The sequence below is a fragment of the Panicum virgatum genome, chromosome 9N (assembly GCF_016808335.1).
Source record: "Panicum virgatum strain AP13 chromosome 9N, P.virgatum_v5, whole genome shotgun sequence".
NCBI lineage: Eukaryota > Viridiplantae > Streptophyta > Magnoliopsida > Poales > Poaceae > Panicum > Panicum virgatum.
This window is the reverse complement of record NC_053153.1, coordinates 79194084-79211283: the sequence shown is the minus strand read 5'-3', so window position 1 is coordinate 79211283 and position 17200 is coordinate 79194084. Positions and strand designations below refer to the sequence as shown.

General features: G+C 39.6%; 1 protein-coding gene across 1 annotated transcript in view; it reads left to right on the top strand.

Moving 5' to 3' along the window:
• Nucleotides 1-17200, top strand: part of LOC120692922 (protein SHOOT GRAVITROPISM 6-like) — a 28163-nt gene extending 10963 nt beyond the window's left edge. Inside the window, exons 20-51 of the mRNA XM_039976309.1 lie at nt 78-152; nt 825-884; nt 1258-1347; nt 1741-1862; nt 3955-4084; nt 4157-4236; nt 4617-4752; nt 5141-5222; nt 6534-6679; nt 6881-6961; nt 7065-7165; nt 9330-9565; nt 9644-9753; nt 9921-10049; nt 10339-10413; nt 10496-10629; nt 11130-11202; nt 11459-11590; nt 12394-12566; nt 12668-12790; nt 12903-12963; nt 13048-13143; nt 13218-13318; nt 13809-13911; nt 14169-14282; nt 14359-14433; nt 15465-15563; nt 15848-15919; nt 15999-16084; nt 16170-16263; nt 16535-16642; nt 16718-17200. Of these exons, the coding sequence (XP_039832243.1) occupies nt 78-152; nt 825-884; nt 1258-1347; nt 1741-1862; nt 3955-4084; nt 4157-4236; nt 4617-4752; nt 5141-5222; nt 6534-6679; nt 6881-6961; nt 7065-7165; nt 9330-9565; nt 9644-9753; nt 9921-10049; nt 10339-10413; nt 10496-10629; nt 11130-11202; nt 11459-11590; nt 12394-12566; nt 12668-12790; nt 12903-12963; nt 13048-13143; nt 13218-13318; nt 13809-13911; nt 14169-14282; nt 14359-14433; nt 15465-15563; nt 15848-15919; nt 15999-16084; nt 16170-16263; nt 16535-16642; nt 16718-16963 (3543 nt within the window). The 3' untranslated portion in view covers nt 16964-17200. The remainder of the gene's footprint in view (nt 1-77; nt 153-824; nt 885-1257; nt 1348-1740; nt 1863-3954; nt 4085-4156; nt 4237-4616; nt 4753-5140; nt 5223-6533; nt 6680-6880; nt 6962-7064; nt 7166-9329; nt 9566-9643; nt 9754-9920; nt 10050-10338; nt 10414-10495; nt 10630-11129; nt 11203-11458; nt 11591-12393; nt 12567-12667; nt 12791-12902; nt 12964-13047; nt 13144-13217; nt 13319-13808; nt 13912-14168; nt 14283-14358; nt 14434-15464; nt 15564-15847; nt 15920-15998; nt 16085-16169; nt 16264-16534; nt 16643-16717) is intronic.

Sequence of the window (17200 nt, the reverse complement as noted above, 5' to 3'; positions counted from 1 at the left end):
ATCTCAGATGTTTTTCCTTGTAATAAACCTTTTCATCAATTGGCTAGTTATTTCTAATGATGACGCGGTTTGTGCAGGACTTGTTTGCTCGTTTGGTTGTGCTTCTGCATAATCCACTTGCTAGGGGCCAGCTGGCCACCCAGATTCTGACGGTTTGTCTTTTTACAGATTTAAAATAAGATTTCAATGGATGATCTTGACAACTGTTTTCGGGCATGCCCTTTTGAGTCCGAGTGACTTTGTCTGTTCATACATATTGTATATTCTTAGCTTTTACAGACATTATACTACATATGGGAGGTGACATCATTTTAGTAGGAAAAAGTTACTTCACGAAAGCACTAGAATAGCCTCTGAGTACTGAGTGAGCGATAGGTTTGCCTGTTTTTTGTTTTGTTTTGTTTTGTTTTGTTTTTTTGCCTTTTTGACGGGTCTGATACTGTTTGCTAACTCTGGCATGTGCATTATAGGATACTTGGGCATTGTTGAATGTTTGCTTGTCATCGCAATAAGCGATTGTATTTGTAACCTTTTCTTGCCCTCACTTTAAAATCCCAGTGATTGCTGATTAAATATGGCCACATAGGCTCACTAAATCTTTCTTGTTTATACTCTTTGGGCTCATGAAAATTGCTGATTAAAAGAAACAACCTTAAAATATTGTTCGGCGACCACTCCTTTCTCCTAGGTGAGATGGAGCGTTGCGTGTATGGGACCATTCTTTCTTTTCTCTTTAATACAAAGATACACAGCTCTCCTGTGTATCTGAGAAAAAAAGATACTGTTTATACCCGCCGTATTCACTTTACCTTTGTATCTTGTAGGTTCTGTGCTACTTGGGTCCACTTTTTCCCAGAAACCTTTCTTTATTTTGGCAAGATGAGGTATATCACCGATCCAGTTCCAGTATTGCTAGAACATGAAGACTGCATGCTTATTCCAGTTTTCAATTAATTACCATTTTGGTTATCATTCTTTTGTTCTAAATGGAACAGAAAGTATTAAGGAGTAAGTTATATTTCTATGTATCTTTGCAGTGTTTGTATCTTAAAGTTTTGATTCTTTTGTTTGTAATGTTAAATCTGCCAATCAAAGTTGTTCTAGTGCAAATCCTGGCTGTGTCCGGTAATTCATATGATGCTTGCCCTGCCCTTGAGTTATTTGTATAATGCACCCTACTACATGACTCCTGTGATGATTCACCTAATTCCCTTCTGTTGAAGTGGCTTACAAAATGTCTCTTTTGGCAAGTATTAGGTCCCTAAGATGAAAGCTTACATCAGTGACCCTGAAGACCTTAAGCAAGATAGCACATACCAGGAAATATGGGATGACATGATAATAAATGTAAGTATCTTACTTGTTTTGGTTCTGGATGATATTCATGTTGTAACAAGGAGTCTACAATTGTGGTCTTAGCAGCTAGAGTCATGATAACATTTAGTGCTTGATGCTTTAGTCAAATTTTGTTAAGAGATTGAGAAAAACAAAAATACCAGGAAAAATGGATGGCTTATGGTGTTCAAATGTCCAATTTTTTGTCATTGTTGTCACTGTGTATTTGTTGTTCAAGAAGCCTTTGGGCTGGCATTCTCGTAAAGGTCGCAGGCCTTTGATTTGTGTTTGATACTTCCATTTTCTAGTACTATATAAAGTTTTTTTTGGGGTCTCTGTTTTTCTGGGTCAAGTATTCAGATGATATACTCTTCCCTGGAGAACTAATCTTCTGCCATCTTTCAGTTTTTATCAGAATCTTTGGATGTTGTGAATGACACTGAGTGGGTCATTTCTTTGGGTGATGCATTTGCACGTCAGTATGATCTGTATGCTATATCTGATGGACACGCTGCTTTACTGCACAGGTACAATTAAATTTATGATGTTCCTATGGTAATTTTTCCATACTGCTTGCTTCACATTGTGACCTTTTACTAATTACTAGATGCCATGTTGTCTATGTGCTGAAAGCTATTTCTTGGTATGGGTGCTAACAAAATATTCTGAACATGTGCCACATGATATTCTGTTTGTTGAGGCAGCTGTTCCTTTTTGTATTTCATGTGGTTTCTTTGGAGAGATAGCTAATTCAACTCTTAAATAAGCCAACCGCTTCAAATCTACTTGCCGTTTTCTACAATCAGTCAATAATATGATAATTCAGGGTATTAGAGATGAGGCTAAGTTCTGGTGCATGGCAGGAGCCAAAGGTCTCAGTAGCATATGGCAACGATGTTCACATTTCTGGTCACTGGTGTTTTTAGTGTTCGTGCAGTGAGTCATCTTGTATTATTTTTGGCTCACTAGGGGTTGTACGAGTCATCTAGACCCCTTTTCTTCTTAATATAATGATGCACATCTCTCCTGACCTGAGTGTTTGAGAAAAAAAATGGTAGTGCCATCCTTATGCCAACTTAATGCAATACCATGTGTTAGCGCGCCCCACCTAGCGAACCCGACCATAAAACCCAGGTGTTATAGTGGGAGGGGTGGGGGCTTTTATCCATAGTCCATCATTCCCCCTACGGCGTGCGAGCCCGGCGTAGCCCGCAGCAGGTCTCAGCACACGAGAGGCGCAGGGGAAATCGCGCAGCGGAAATGCGTGGCCGGGTGTGTTCGAATCCGGGACCTCGGCTCTGGTACCATGTTAGCGCGCCCCACCTAGCCAACCCGACCATAAAACCCAGGTGTTATAGTGGGAGGGGTGGGGGCTTTTATCCATAGTCCACCATGGAAAAAAAAGTAAACTAAGAAGTTTCTACTCTTATATGTTTGGAGCTGAGTAGATGGACCATTAAGAGCTCTCTGTCAGATTTTTTGAGGCATTTCTATATCAGAGTGAACTGGCACCTCATCATTTCACATTAGGTTCCGTGAATTCGTCCTCGACGCTTGTTAATCATCTTGTTAGATCTGTCAAAATCCGACACAACAAACTATTTATGCTGGTTTTTCGGTTGACATGATTAACCTATCTGACATTATCAATAAAGCTTTAAGTGTTAATGTGAACAAATAAATCTGCATTGTCATCAAATGATCTGATATTTGAAAGAAAAAGGTCTAATATTGTTAAGTTGCGCGTAATACAAGATCGAGGAAAGCCCAATTTACAACCTCGGACTATCACAAAAATCCAATTTTTGACCTTCAAATACAAAACAGGATAACCAGGGCCATCCAACTGTCGAAACCGGACAAGTTTGGCCTTTTGAGTAGTTTCAAGGTGGTTTTGTATTTTCTAAAAAAATAAAAAATTCTGGTTAGATCTAAAAATCAAAACTAATTCATTTTGAATCAGAAAACTATGAAACTAATACCCAAAGTTTTCGAAAAATGTAACCTGTCTGTTGTTGCTGTATTTGAATCTTATTTATTAAAAAATATTAGGCAATACTATAACTCTACAAGCGAACAAATACTAGGAACATGAAAAAATTGGATCCATATAACAGACCAGTAGAGTGTCAATAGATTGGTAACATCTTTAGAAAAATGCTGGCACCTGTTTCATATTTTTAATGAATTACTTATAATTTTTTTAGTTTAAACTTCAATTTGTTTAATTTCCCAAAATAAAAAATTATCTTTGAAACCAGCTCAAGGGCCAAATTTGTCCAGTTTCGACAATTGGATGACCTGCGTTACCCGGTTTTGTAGTTGAAAGTTGAAAATCGGACTTTTGTGATGGTTCGAGGGTGTAAACTGGACTTTTCCCTACAGGATTTACATGAATGATTTGAGGTAAAAAAAAAGAAGCAACTTTAACCCTTCACATGATACAAATTCAGTGCAACATGTCCGATTGCCAGTTATAGATTCTACCTGTTGCTGTACTTAATTTTGCCAGATGCTGCAGAGCCAGGACCCATGTTACCCCTCATTAATGATTGAGGACATGTTATAAATCAAAATGAGGCTGTAAACTCTCTTTTCTTTACTCTTTTTCATTTGCAGGTGCTTAGGAATGCTTCTTCAGAAGGTTGATGATAGGGTTTATGTCAGTGAGAAGATTGATTGGATGTGTGGACACTCAAGCATGTCTATTCCTATTAATCGCCTTGGACTTGCACAAGGCATCGGGCTGGTAAGGTGCCATCGCGAATCCCTTAATTTTAGGCTTATTTAGGAGCTTTCAGCACTAAAGTCTCCCTTGCAGGTTGCAGCGTCTCATTTGGATACAGTGCTAGAAAAACTGAAGAACATACTAGACAATGCAGGGCTAAGTGCTCTCCAGAGGTACTTATATTATCCTTTTGGCAGGAGAGACCTATCCATTTGTGCTCATCTTAGTGCCAGTTATGTTTAGATGCAATAAAAAACTGTACAGAAACTACGATTGTGTTGCTTCACATTTTCACTGCTGTGGCCAATTTTGTGCCCAAATGGGATCCTGTACTTTGTTCTTAACTCCAATTTACCTATTCATGTCCCTTCTTTTCAGTTATCTAGTATTAGTCTGCCTCATCTGATCTTTTATTTGAAGAAACAGAAATGGAGGCTGGACCACTCAAAAGTGAATATGAAGACACTACTATTTTATCTTGTAGTTCATTTTTGCAGGCCATGTATCCAGCTGGTCCAGTTTATTAGTGAGTTTATGACATCCAATTCTGCAGGTTCCTCTCATTTTTCTCATTTGGTGCAAAAGTGGAAGATGTGGATGACACATATGCAGCCTTGGCTTTGATGTATGGTTATGCTGCAAGATATGCTCCATCAACTGTTATTGAAGCCAGAATTAATGCACTTGTGGTATGTATTTATAAACAAACTTTTTTCCTTACATGACCAATCTGATGGATAATGATATATGCATGCGTTCGAGACCAACTCTAGCACTCCATACACGAATTTGTTTTGTTCAGTCTGACACTAATTTTAATGGTATACACATATTGTCTGCCAATCTTTTGCCACTAATTAAATTTTGACCGCAACATTCCATCCTAATGTGGCCTCTGCCATACAGTACTGACCATTCTTATTTACTGTACACTATATTTAGTGTGGACCACATTTGAGTATTTGACACTGTTGTATTTTTGGACACTTTAGTTAAATCACCTCTATGGTCAATAGAATATTCAAATATGGTTTATTTTGGTTTTCAGCTTGATGAATACCATTCTCTTGTACTCAGGGGACTAATATGCTTGGAAGGTTGCTTCATGTTCAGAATCCTACTGCAAAGCAAGCTGTGATTACTGCAATCGACCTTTTAGGTGATTTCGTACATAACATGACTGCATTCGTATCTTTTCACTTTTGACTTTTCAGCTGGTAGATATATCTTGATGGCATAGGCAAATACCTTTGCTGCTCTACAGGTCGTCTATTTGCTTATCGCAATGGGCTTGGTAGTCTTCAACTTTTATTTTGTTTATCCATTTTTTTATGTATGTCATAATGACTGCTCATTTCAAATATTGGTTAGAAACAAGCATTGGCAAAAATATCTGGAAACTCATTGAGATATTAATAATTCCCATGTATTCCTGCTAGATTTTTGTAATTGTTTCACTACCTGAATACGTTATACAAAAATATTATTGAAAAGAAGCAAAATGTCCGATTCCGCTGATTTATGAGCGAGTTGAGAATTAACTAAAGCTTTCCAAGACAGAAAATAAGTACTAAGTGAGTAGATGTCTCCATTGTAAACGGTTTTGATCATTTTCTGTTCTCTATCACTCCAATGATAAATTTAATTGGCAGTCTGCATTTGGTAGATTTGCACACAGAATAAGATCTCTTTACCTTTGATACTTAATATACAATGTTTGTGCATTAGTCTGTTATCCCTTTTTTCATTCATAATACATTTTTATTTCATGGGAACAGTAGGGGAGGACCCTGACATATCCGCCTCGCTCATATCTACTCCATTGAGCACTGAGATTTGTGCTGCACTATTTGAAATTTAATAGAAACATGAAGCAGCAAGCATACTAAGGCGTCCTGTGTAGTGTGTAATAAGGTGCATTGACCCTAGTGCAACACATCCACGCTCACATTGACATAATTTTCATACTTCACTTTTTAGTTCAATTACTTCTCCTTTGGGTTCAGGGCTTTCATGCATATTTGGCATTTTTATCGTGTCAAGATGAGGACCTGATGTTCCAATGAACAGATGCTTAATTGGTTTGTTTATGAGGGGACATACCAAATGCACATACCAATTCACACATAGGGTGCCGGACTGCAGGTTGATGTATCGGTGCATAAAATCAAGTTTGTCCAGACCCTTGAGGTGGTGGCTAAACAATTTTACAACCTTTAGGGGGTCAGAGTTGATTTTGCTCTAGGTAGCCCCATGTGAAAAATAGGTGTAGGCAGTGCCTGTTGAATTAAGTTAACTGTACTTCTAAATATCTTGTGACCATATTGCATAAGCAAGTTGTTCTATGCGATCTTATATAATCAGACTGGTATCAATTTCATATAGCAGCAGCTAATTTCTGCATTGACAATATTTACTTCACGGTTATGTACGCTTTGAACTATTGTATGTGATCAGTTTTATTGTTTAGGCCGAGCTGTTATTAGCGCTGCTGGAATGGGAATCTCATTCCCACTGAAACGAAGAGATCAGTTGCTGGAGTACGTTTTAACTCTAATGGGTAGGGATCAAAGTAATGATCTCACTGATTTCAACTCTGAGCTTTTGTACACACAGGTATATGCTCAAGTTTTGACCTTGTTTCATTCCATATGTAGAATGGATTCTTCATTCAGTTGAATCTTCGCTCTTTTAAATCAGCTTACATGTACAGTCTTCCGTTATATATTTTTTTCACTTCTGTTCACTATGTAACAGCACAGTTAGTGATTCAAGTTTAGAACTTTTTTCACCTCTAAACTATTCTTACATGTGCAGAGTGTTGCTTTAAGTGCCTGTACTACTCTGGTTTCACTAGAACCAAGATTACCTATGGAAACAAGAAACCGTGTCATGAAGGTCTGCATGGATATGCTGCAACACAACAAAACTATGCTAATAGTTTGTGTACTACTTGAAGAACATTTATATTGCTTTGACTTGCTTTATGTTCCACTTTCAGGCAACATTAGGTTTTTTTGCATTGCCAACAGAGCCCTCAAGCATTGTTGAGAGTCTCATCACAAACCTCATTATTCTATTAGGTGCCATTCTGCTTACAAGGTAATGCTGTTGACTTATATTTCAATTGTATTGTCTCTATTTTTGGATAATGTTTTTTGTCATGCTGTGAATTTCTTCTGTTTTTTCATTTTCTTGTGCTACTTGCTATGTCTTTCGTGAAAGGCCAATTTTCTCTACTTTTACTTGTGTGGTCTTATAAAACTTGACCGGCGGGGGAAAGACCGCTCCCACGGCATTGCACTAAGAAGAAACCTGAGCCAAACCAGCCGAGAAAACCCCCTATAGGGCCGCATCGTAACCTGGGCCGACCACGACCCACTATGTTAGCGACCACCGCAACTAGCCCCTGGTAGGAGAGCCCTGTTAGGTTTCATGCACCAACCAGATGAACCCAAAAGCTTAAGCTCTTGGAAAGAGGTGGACAATCCACCATAATTCAGCTAGGCGCTAGGCGGATTCTAGGCGCTGACCCACTGCCTAGCGCCTAGGCGGGATTAATCGTGCCTAGGCGTTTTTCTAGGCGGTGATTAATACATGTATAAATACTTAAAAGAAAAGAAAAAAAAGAAGATGAGTGGTCATAAAAAAGGAGAAAGGGAAAAAGGCCCATTTAAAGGTCCATTTGAAGGCCCAACTAAACCCTACCCTCTCTCCCGCATCCTCTCTGCCTCTCGCATCTCTCCATCCCGCACGCGCCCGCCGCCGCCTGCATACGTCTGCGTCCGCAGCCGCTTGCACCTGCGTCTGCCGCCGCCCGCGCCTGCGCCCGCCGCCGCCCGCACAAGCCCGTGTAAGCGTCCGCTGCCACCCGCAGGTCCTCCTCCCCCACCGGCGACCTCCGCCGGATGCCCGCCGCCCACACCTGCGCCTGCCGCCGCCCGCACAAGCCCGTGTGAGCGCCCGCCGCCGCCCGCAGCTCTTCCTCCCCCACCGGCGACCTCCGCCGGACGCTCCTCCACCACCATCGGCGCCGCCGACGAGCTGCCGACGCCTATGGGTCCGCCTACCCCCAAGGCGAGGCGCTGGCCCTTCGACTCACGATTAGGCGTGCCTAATCGCCGCCTAGTCGGGGCCTAGCGGAACATGGCAATCCACTAATACTTCACAACACTCCCACTCACATGCAGCCGGAACAAGGTGCAAATGTGGAAATAAAGAAGGGAGCGGAGGACTTAAAAGATGCCTCTACCAAGACTCGAGACCTCTGGCTTTGATACCATGTTAGGTTTCATGCACCAACCAGATGAACCCAAAAGCTTAAGCTCTTGGAAAGAGGTGGGCAATCCACTAATACTTCACAACAGGCCCAAACCAACCACAGGTGCCATAGGATGGTGCCCTGCCACTATTTTTTGGGTTGCCAGCATTTTTTTTTGTGCTGCCACCAGGATCTGAACCATGGTTGGTGTCTTCCTCAACTGGAAAGCTTACCACTACACTACAGGAGTGTTGGCACTTGTGTGATCTTATGTTTTGAGAATGTCTGGTTTCTTATATATACCGCGCTAGTTCGAAAATATAAGTCCTAGCCTACCATGTACGCAGACCAAGGAAACACCAAACATTCGATCGGATCTCTTGTTTCTTAAATGGAATACTATAACACAACCGTATCTTCAGCTTTAAAACTGTTATAGTGACTGGAAATATTACAATAACAACATCGTTCATTTCCTCAGTAGATTTATTGCAAGTGGAGTTAGATACTGTGCACAAGTTAAGTTGCAGTGGCTGTTCAACAATCGTGTTGGATTGGATCTCTTCACTATGGGTCAGCCAAAGTAACTAACTAGGTGTAAAGGATTGACTTTAATGTTGAAATAACATGAGGTGAACACATTCTCGCCCTAGGATCTCAGGTGGTCTAGGTTCTAGTTCTTGGCTCTTGCTGGTCAGGTCTCATCCTTTTCAGTTTTTATGTAATAGTTTACAGGGTTTTTGTATGGGCATGGTACAGGCCCTTTCTGTACCACTTGGGAAGCTTCTTAATATACTGATGCGCAGCTGTCCTGTGCTTTCGAGGGAAAACAAGACGTGAAGTAGATATATGCTAGAGAGTGGTAGTAAGTACCTGTAATGGGCAACATATTAGTTTCTGGAATATTGGGCAGCTTGATTGTTTTTGTTTCAGCCTAATATATTATAGTACTTCTCATGTTTGTATTCCTTAATCCCTATCACCTATCTTATATTCCTTTGTCAGTGGTGAAGATGGTCGAAGTCGAGCAGAGCAGTTGCTGCATATTCTTAGGCAGCTTGATCCATATGTGTCGTCATCTTTGGAACACCAAAGAAGAAGAGGATGCATTGCTGTACAGGAGATGCTATTAAGGTTCCGCAATCTTTGTTCTGGTGGATTTGGTGCATTGGGATCCTATCCATCTTTCACAATGAACAAGCAAATTGATCGAGGGAGTAGGAGCTTGTCAAGTTTGCCCTGTATGCCTAATGATTTTTTAAGATTGCTTTATAAGTATATGATATCAGGTCTGTAAGACGCCTTCCATTTTATGGCAGCTGCATTTGTGTTGCCTAGCCGAGATTCTTTAAGCTTGGGAGAGAGGATAATGGCGTACCTTCCTCGTTGTGCTGATACAGATGCTGAAGTTAGGAAAGCTGCAATTCAGGTTTGTGCAAAAGAAGCTGGTTGCATTGTTTTTTTTTTGTTACAGTATGTTTCTGCCCTTTTGCCCATGTGCAGTTTCCATTTTGACATGTGCCATGGATTGTTTGAAGTTTTCGTCTTGCATTGAAATCAAGCTCATCAAATTACATATGATCCTTTTTGTTGTAGATCATTGCACTTTTCTTCAACATTTCATTGTCACTTCCGAAGCAGAAGGCATATGCTAATGATATTGATCTGGAATCCTCGTATAGTGCTTTGTCCTCCCTCGAGGAGTTAGTCTCTATTGTCAGAAGGGTGAGTATGATGTCTTACTTTACTATCCGTTCAAGCCACTTTTTCTCGAATACGAAGAGAGCTGCATATCATTGCATTCAGATAGAAAGAAGGCCAAAATAACCATACAATCCCTCAGCACACAAAGAGGGAGGTCCTGTTTTTTAGTTTACATACGCACCCGGGACAAAAACGAAAAAAAAAACGACATTAGACCTACTAAACAAGGGTGTTACCCCTCGGGGCTAACAGCGACATTCAAGCCACTTCATAAAGCAACTTGTTGAGGTTATTCTTATATTGTTCTCAGGAGGCATTTGTTGATCAGATGGAAGTATTTCAGAGGGTTGTTTCCTCAGTGTGTATTCTATTATCAAAGGATGAGGTAACTAATTTAATTCACTTTATAAGTGAAAGTTGTACAATGGCATGGTCATTATTATTAATATATTTGTCTACTTGCTTAGCTGGTTGTCTTGCTACACTCTTGCACGTTGGCAACATGTGATAAGGTAAAGCAGTCCGCGGATGCTTCCATTCAAGCTATTATCGTGTTTATTACCAGAAGAGGCAAGGAGCTACGTGAACCTGATGTCTCGAGGTTAGCTTATTAAAGATGAGATTAGTTCGTTAACATTTCAAAAGGTTTTAATTAACAATATATGCATCCTAATAGATGGCTAAGGCTAGATGGCACTAGAAAACAAGCGTGTTTGAAAAATAAGATCTCTAGCTGGAAATTCCAATTGCCCCTATATTTCAGTTGAGTATGTAGGAGGTGCAGACACCAATAGTTTATGGTGCCATGGGACCACATTTACCATAGTAAGGTTGATGAAGACAATTTGTAGAGAGGCTATACAAACCAAAAGAATGACACCAAATATGATTATTTTGTGGTGATGTTGAAAAAGTGACATGGCAGTTTATCTGCATAGACAGACTATTTTGATAGTTTGAATATGTGATGTAATTTCCTTAATTGCACCTTTTTCAGGTACTTGTCATTTTGTTGACCTAAGTTTCAGCACAGTGCATTGCGTCTCCTTTTCTTCTCTGCAAGAATCTAATATTTCTATGATCCTATTGTTGATATTATAGGACAACTCAATCTTTACTCTCATCTGCTGTTTCTTTTACTGACAAGGACTCACGCCAAGAGGTTCTGAATGCTGTATCCATCATCGATTTTATCGATCTTGTATCTGGTTTACCTTTTCAATACCAATAATCGCTGTGTTCGCTTGGCTGTGGCTGGTGCTGATTTGTTATGAGATAACAGTACTGCTGACTGGCTGATAGCTGGTGGCTGGTGCTGATTTAGTATGAGAGAACAGTACTGCTGGCTGGTTGGCTGACAAGCCAAGCGAACACAGCGAATCTGGTTTATGATTATACCCTCAAGCTGCTTTCACCTTAATGTAACATAGATATCATGCCTAGCAGAAAACACCAATCACATTGTGGTCTTTGATGAGGTTCTATCTGTGGCTGGAAGAGATATTTGTACAAAAGACATTCCAAGGATTCGTGGAGGCTGGGCGATACAGGATGTTTTTTATGTGAGTACTGGGTGGAGCCTGTGTGCTTTGTATTATGCAAGTTACTAGGACCATGCATTAAGAACAAATTCAGTTATGTATAGTTGTGCATATTGTCTTTCTTTATTCAGTTATGCATTACTGTGATATTGCGCTGCGCAACAGGATTTGCTGAACAAATTCATGGAAGCAGTTGCTAATCCTGTCTTGAATGTCTAATTTTGTATTTGTAAGTTTGAGCTAGCATCATAGCTTAAGATAGTGGACTAAAGGGGTACCTATTATTGCGTAGTCGCGTCCATACATGACTTCCAATGTTCATCAGGGTGATATATATAGGGTTATAATCTGAAATATGTTAATTAGCCTTAAAAAAAATTTACGCTGTAAATATTTTGTTGCACTAGATTCTATGCTAAGAAATGCACAAATCATCAAGCATTTTTAACGGTGTGGAAAAAATAAGAGCACATCATCCAAAATTTTAGAACTATCATGTACTGAGAATCGAGTTTTCTTCTGTTTAGTTAAATGACCATAGTCTACAATTAACTGTTCTTTTTAAAAGAAAAAAAATACTTTCTACAATTTTCTGTAAGACCAGGATCAACTTGGTTTAGCTGTGCATGATTTACTATATCGTTTATACTTGCTACATGTAATAATAGGCTTGCAAAGTCTGTAGGATGGTAGTTGAATAGCATTGCCTTTTCTGCTAAATAGTTTAGAACTGTTATTGCCTGAAAACTTAGCAGAATTTAGCTTTTATGAATCCTAGAATTACACTTCTTATTGCGTGTGCGATTGTTTGGTCTCCATTTCAGGCATTTTCCCAGCATAAGGAGCTTGCATTTCTCTTCCTCGAGTACACTTTATCTATACTTCACAAAGAACATGTCACAATAAACAGTTCAGAGAAAGGGGAAACCACCTCTGAGTCATCAGCTGACGACTGTATTCTACAAGCAACTATGTTTGCTCTCAATGCATTTATGAGGTATTGCTCACCATTTTGATGGCTGACTGTTGATGTAGACTGATGGTGGACACCTTTATATCTGCTGATTTTACATACTTCAAAATATTCTAACTTTACAGAGGTGGTGGGAAAATTGGAAAACAAGCAGTTGAGAAGAGTTACCCTTCTGTTCTTTCTGGCCTTATACTAAAACTGGGGAGTCTTCATGGTCTTGCTGAGTTGGGCCGAAATGAACTTCTACGGTAACAATTAATTTCTTTCTAGATTTATAGCTTAATACATAAGATTTATAGCTTAATACATCAAAGGCTATTTGTGAACTGAAGGATTTTATGTTTGAGCAATATTCTGCAGATCATTGCTAGTTGCATTTCAGTCATTTTGCGAGTGTGTTGGTGATGTGGAAATGGGAAAGGTGCTTTTTCTTAATTGCTTTTTCTTGCCAAATATGTGTAGCCATTCTGAGGTTCTGACTATTTAAGATACCTACCATCATTAGATATTTGCTCGAGATGGAGAACAAACTGAGAAGGATAAGTGGATTGATCTTGTTCAAGAGGTTGCTTGCAGTTCCTCGGTAAAACGACCAAAAGAGGTATTTTCTAGACTCTAGAGGATCCTTATGTATGTTTTAGTGAATTTGTTGATGTATGTATATTATTACCACAGGTTCTGCCAACTTGTGTTATCTTGAGTAAAGCTCTTAACAGGAATCAGAGGGCTGAAAGGGAGGCTGCTGCTGCTGCACTATCAGAATTTATACGCCACATGTAATTGAATAACTCCTTAGTTCATAATAGTGCTTCTTTCTCTAGTTTAATTGAATTTGGAAATGCTCTCTGCACCTCTGGTATTTTTAGTTTCTGGTTTCATAGTTGGGATCATGCTTCAATTTTGCATCGGGGACTGAAACAAGTATGTTTCAGTTTTATTCCCCACCTCCAAAAATCTCACTGATAACTATTGAGTTGCAACGGCCAGTTCAACCCAAAAGCTTAAGCTGCTGGGGAGAGGTGGGCAATTCACTTATATTCCAACACTCCCCCTCACGTGGTGGCTCCCTCAGGCCACGTGGAATAGGAGCGAGTCACAATTATTTTATTTAATTGCGCTAACTAGGATTCGAACTCGAGACCTCTGGCTTTGATACCATATTGAGTTACATGCACCGACCAGTTCAACCAAAAAGCTTAAGCTGATGGGGAGAGGTGGGCAATTCATTTATATTCCAACAATAACCTTTGCTGCTTATTTGTGCAGTGAAGAACTTACATTGCTTGAACAATTGGTTGAGGAGTTGTGTCAACATGTCTCTGATGATTCACCAACTGTCAGGAGTCTCTGTTTGCGTGGACTTGTGCAGGTCATGAACTCATGATTCTAACTACAGCATGGATACCTCTACTCTCATTACTGTTTTGTTATTTTAGTAATATAGGTTGGATATTGCTACACTAACAGAGTTGAAGGTGTTTGTACTTTTTCTTCTTCCACAATCACGCACTTATCTATGTTATTTTCATCTAATTATCAGATCCTGCATTTTCTATTGTATGGCTACACTAACATAGTCTAATGGCTGAGTGAATCATGAGATTCATGTGTTTTTATCTGTTTCAGATTCCTGAGAGCCACATGCTTAAATACATCCAGCAAGTTTTAGGAGTAATATTAGCACTACTTGAAGACCCCAACGAGTCTGTTCAATTAACTGCTGTGCAATGCTTGTTAACTGTGAGTTCTTATTTTAATGTAATTCCATATTTTATCAATATTAACAGAATAATTGAAAAGCCTGCATTGGTTTCAGGTTCTTAATTTGTCAGAACAAGATGCTGTTGACCCCATCTTAATAAATCTCTTAATAAGGCTGCGGAATCTCCAGGTAACAATCCAGAACTAGCATTTTTGTTTTGCTGTTTTAATGGCATGATGCAGGGTGATCTGCATACTGTTAAATGATAACCGTTGAAAGGATAATATGTAGTTGGAGGAAGTGCATGGATTATACTGTACCAGAGTTGAGATGGATCTGTCAGATATTATGGAACTGGAGTTCATATACACTCCCTATGTTTTTAAATATATACGAGCTAATTTGGAAACATCATCTATTTAAAAACAGATGGAATAATTTGGAGCCATAATGTCTGCACTCTGCACATAATATCATCTAGCCATCTAGCAATGAGCATTGCTCTGGTATTAGCTGGCGATATTGTCGATATTGAGTTGCATGCACCGACTAGTTCAACCTAAAAGCTTAAGCTGATGGGGAGAGGTGGGCAATTCACTTATATTCCAACACTCCCCCTCACGTGGAGGCTCCCTCAGGCCTCAGACGTGGAATAGGAGCGAGCAGCAATTATTTTATTTAATCGCGCTAACCAGGATTCGAACTCAAGACCTCTGGCTTTGATACCATATTGAGTTGCATGCACCGACCAGTTCAACCCAAAAGCTTAAGCTGATGGGGAGAGGTGGGCAATTCACTTATATTCCAACAGTCGAGACTCAAGATAGAGCAGTGCCTTATATTTTTATCTGCTTTTTTGTACTAGCTGATAAAGGGTACATGCAACCTAAGTGCTACATGAGTTTTTGTGCTGGACTGCTGTTCTGTTCAAAGAGAACTCAAGCTTTTGGTATTCGAATTTTTCAGTTATTTCTTAAATAAGGTTTTGGTGATGCAAGATGATTTTTCTCTAGTCAATGGAAACCTAATATTTTGCGTGTTGCACAAGTAAATCACAATCCAGAATCCACTGATGTTTCTTTTGGAGTTTTTTTGGTATCTAAATTATCAGTGTTTTAACTTTTAGTGAAAAGCACTTAGGTGGTATGCTTATTTGTAATTTTATTTTTTGAAATTGACACCTCATGGCTGTAACCTATCCCACAACTGTTGTGTAACAGGTCTCAATGAATACGAAAATGAGGTCCAATGCATTTGCAGCTTATGGTGCTTTAAGTGCCTATGGTGTAGGTTTGCAGCGGACTGCTTTTATTGAGCAGGTAGCATACAGTTTCCACTTCAGTTGCATTATAGTGCTTACCGTTATCTCGTAAGTTCCTTTGTAGGATGTGCTTGTTGAGACCACAAAATATCATGGCAGTTACAAACTTAAAAATGTTCCATAAACTTCTGCCATCCATGACACCTGGTTTTCTTAACATATTAATTTTTAGAAACTACTAACTAGATAGATTTTACAATTTGGTGCATGCATCATGTGCCTTTTACTTTTGATTGTTTTCTTATGCCGCTTGAGGTATTAAGTCTGCTATTCCTAACACAGATACATGCCACTCTTCCCCGTCTAATCCTCCATCTTCACGATGATGACCTAAGTGTTCGACTTGCCTGTCGGGTATATAATCACTATGTTCCTCTTACATCATATTTGCATGAACTTGCATATGTTACTATTTGTTGTTTTGTCAAAATAGAACACATTTCAGCTCCTTGCCCCATTGATGGAAGTAGATGGTTTGTCTTTGCTCCTCAGCAAGCAGTATTTTACTTCCGATCGCCGGTTTGTTTTGAGTTTTCCTAGCTATTTGTTTTGTTATTTCTCATTTTATTTAAAAGTAACATTTCCAGTATTTTTCCCCCCACAGTTCCGATTATGTGGACTTCATTAGGGACTTAGCAAGACAACTTTGCCGACTGTCTCCTGCCAGAGTTGACAGCTACCTAGAATCTGCTATCCAGGTACAGTTTTCTTCTTAGTCGTAGCCTAGCTCAGCTAGTGTGAGGTGTGGCCGTGTGGGTGTACATTCCCACCACTCTGCTTCAACTCTTGATCAGTAAACCCAACTCATTCAGGTAGTCTATCTCTTCTTAATTAAAAGATAGCCTACTCTTAGGTTGCTGGAGTTGTCTTGAGGATGTACACTAAGAGACTACCAAAGCAAACCCAACTCTTGTTTTTTTGCTTGTTTTAGGAATTTGCAAACCGAACTCTTGTTTTTGCTTGTTTTAGGCATTTGATGCACCTTGGCCGGTCATAAGAGCAAATGCAGTTTGTTTGGTGAGTTGCATGCTATCCTTTTTGGATGATCAACGCTTCATCGCCCCTTATTTCTCCCAGGTATTAATACTAGATTCTGGTGGTTGATTTAGTCTCAGTTATTGATGGACTGATTAACATCCTTTTGTGTCAAAGGTATTTGCTACGCTGGTAGGTAGAATGAGCCAATCACCAGACGCAATTGTTCGAGCGGCTGCGTCTTCTGCGTTGGGGATTCTAATAAAGAGGTCTAACATGCTGAGGTCATTGATTTCACGATCTGAGCGAGCAGAATCATCACGCAATTCGCAGGGTTGTGATTCTAATGCTAAGGCAGCATCAGAACTTCAGGAAGAGACTGGAGGAAGTCCAAATGATGCGCAAGTAGAGCAATACAGGTGACTGAAGCTGATCACTCTTGTAAATTTACTTGTATATGTACAGTATTCGAGTTGTACATGCTTGCATATATTTTTCCCCTTGAAAATAGGAACAGGAGAGATACAAAGTTAGTTAGTTGTCATGTCTATAAGTCTTCAGTATGTACAGCAAATTCCCCACAGTTCGATGATTATCTGTTGAATTTCCTTTGATGTAACATTCGAATGTACACTTTCAATCAATACGGATATTTCACTC